At 46.9% G+C, this 2,240-nt stretch overlaps 1 protein-coding gene across 1 annotated transcript; it reads left to right on the forward strand.

Moving 5' to 3' along the window:
- Positions 1–580: 580 nt before the first annotated feature.
- Positions 581–2,240, forward strand: LOC136519509 (uncharacterized). Its single transcript, XM_066512902.1, has 2 exons — positions 581–1,881; positions 1,920–2,240. The coding sequence occupies exon 1, from the start codon at positions 833–835 to the stop codon at positions 1,649–1,651; it is 819 nt and encodes a 272-aa protein (XP_066368999.1). The 5' UTR covers positions 581–832; the 3' UTR covers positions 1,652–1,881; positions 1,920–2,240.

The raw sequence follows: 2,240 nt of genomic DNA on the forward strand, positions 1-2,240 counted from the left end.
TTTAGAGACATAATTGTTGATATTACTTTCAATAAATTTAGTCAAACTTGAAAAGTTGACTTGATTTAAATTTAAAATAGCATTCCTCGTCGACCTTCGTAACCGCGCCGCGACCTCTGTGCAGTCCCACCATGTTCGGATCCTTCCTCGATGTCGCACCCATGGCTGGATCCTTCCTCGCTGGCCCCATCCGCGGCGGGGTGCCGTAGACGAGGGAGGGATTGGTGGAGAAGATGAGAGCGTCATTGTAGGAGTCGACGGGCGGGAGGTAGCGACGACGAAGGCGATGATGGACGGGGAGGTGCGGTGGAGGAGGCGACGACAAGTAGAGTCCCGGAGGGGCGGTGGCGAGGGGCACCGACAGAGGAAGGCATAGGCTGGGGAGGCGACGCCACGACAGCCAAAGAAGGGGATCACATATTTTGAGCAAAAAAATGAGTTGAAAGTGATAAGGCTGCATGCTACTTGGCTAATGGATCGTGAGACCATAGTCTATAACGACAATCTTTATGGGGACATAATTTAAATCTTAGAATGACGATTATTCTGTGGCAGAGGAAGTATCCTAATGGCACAAAACAAAAGACTACAAAGTGTAATCTAGTTGGGTTTATCAATTGCGTTCAAAAAGTTGGGTTTATCAATCGAGATCCCTGGTGGAAAATCGATTGTAGGAGGTACTGTAGTAGTTATAGGTTCTAGGCTCCTAGCCGAGGGAGACAGCTGCGAATTGAAGTTAGTCAGTATTTGCGCTAGTTGACGTTGGATTTCGTTCGAAACCCAATATTTGTGGTCCTTTGACTCGGCAACTCGTTTCGTACTGTTCAGGACCATGCAGAGATGGAGTACCAACAGAACATTGCAGTGTCGCAATTCACACAAGTTTGTTGAAACAGCAAAAAGCCCCAGCAGCAACCGCAGCTCTAGCAGTTCGTCTGGATCATCCACCAGCGGCGGCAGTTCATCTGGATCTTCATGCAGCGATTCATCAGATTCCGACAGCAGCGACTCTGGCTCCGACGACGAGTGTGTGACAAGCAATCCGGCTCCTGAAGTTCTTCCCAAGACCGACGCCTCTCCCATGGCAATGCCACACAAGGTTCTCAGTCCTATCGCTGCAGAGGAGTTTGCTGAAACCGAGAACAGCCGAAGAAGCAACAGTTCATTACTTGAAGATGGCGAGATAGAAGAAGAGCACGGCACCTCCCCTGTGGCTGCAGAGAAGTTTGCTGAAACCGTCAACAGTACAGGATCTGCCAATGGCCAATGCGTCAGAAGCAGCCTGGCTCCTGCCGTCCATCCCGAGCCATCGAAGCCGCAACCAGCTGCACAAGGCACTGTTCGTCATTTCTATGCCAAGGGTTATGAGAAGAAGCGCGAGAGGGCTGTGGCTGCACAAGGCACCGTTGGTCATTTCTATGCCAAAGCTTTTGAGAAGAAGCGCGAGAGGCAGAGAGCCTACAAAAAGCTAGAAGAGATGGAGAGGAACGCGAAGGCGAAGCCCATCTTCGACTGGATACACCCGAGACACTTGAGGCAGCTAGGGATCACCACCCCGGTGGAGTACGCTGTCACCTCGGAGCGGCGCTTTCCTGCTCGTCGTGGCTGCCCGGTGCAGAGTCTACTTGGGCACTTCTTGAAAGCAGAGTAGCACACCACGGAGATCTAGCAGAGTCTACTTGGGCTCTTCTTGAAAACAGAGTAGCAGATCGACTAGATACTCAAGACCTATTGGAAATTTATTACAATAGATTGATGTATTAGTGTTTATGTAATCCGGCTGTACTTTCTGTCGCACAGTATGATGTACTCGTGATGTTGTAATCTGTATGCTGTTGAGTGTTGAACCCTACCAAAGCTTATCGAGCATTGATCAGTCTAGTTTTTTTTGAAAGCTTATCGAGCATTGATCAGTCTAGTTTTTTTTGAAAGACCATTGATCGGTTCACTGATGTATATGTAAAGAATATTGCCTTGAAACCAGTTAACATTGCGCCATTGTGTTATACTTCGTACTCTGTTATATGCTGAGAAAGTTGTATATGGCTAGCTACGTTTGCAGTTTAAGCATGAAAATATTCATACATTGGGGAGACAAACTGTCCGCAGCATTGCAATACAAAATTTTACCAACATCCCTGAGTAAAAACTTGTCTCAAAGTCAAACTTTTTTTTTATTTATGACACCAAATTAATATCATTAGATACAAAAAAAAACATAGTTCTATAATATGATTATT

Source organism: Miscanthus floridulus, chromosome 18 (assembly GCF_019320115.1).
Source record: "Miscanthus floridulus cultivar M001 chromosome 18, ASM1932011v1, whole genome shotgun sequence".
Classification (NCBI taxonomy): domain Eukaryota; kingdom Viridiplantae; phylum Streptophyta; class Magnoliopsida; order Poales; family Poaceae; genus Miscanthus; species Miscanthus floridulus.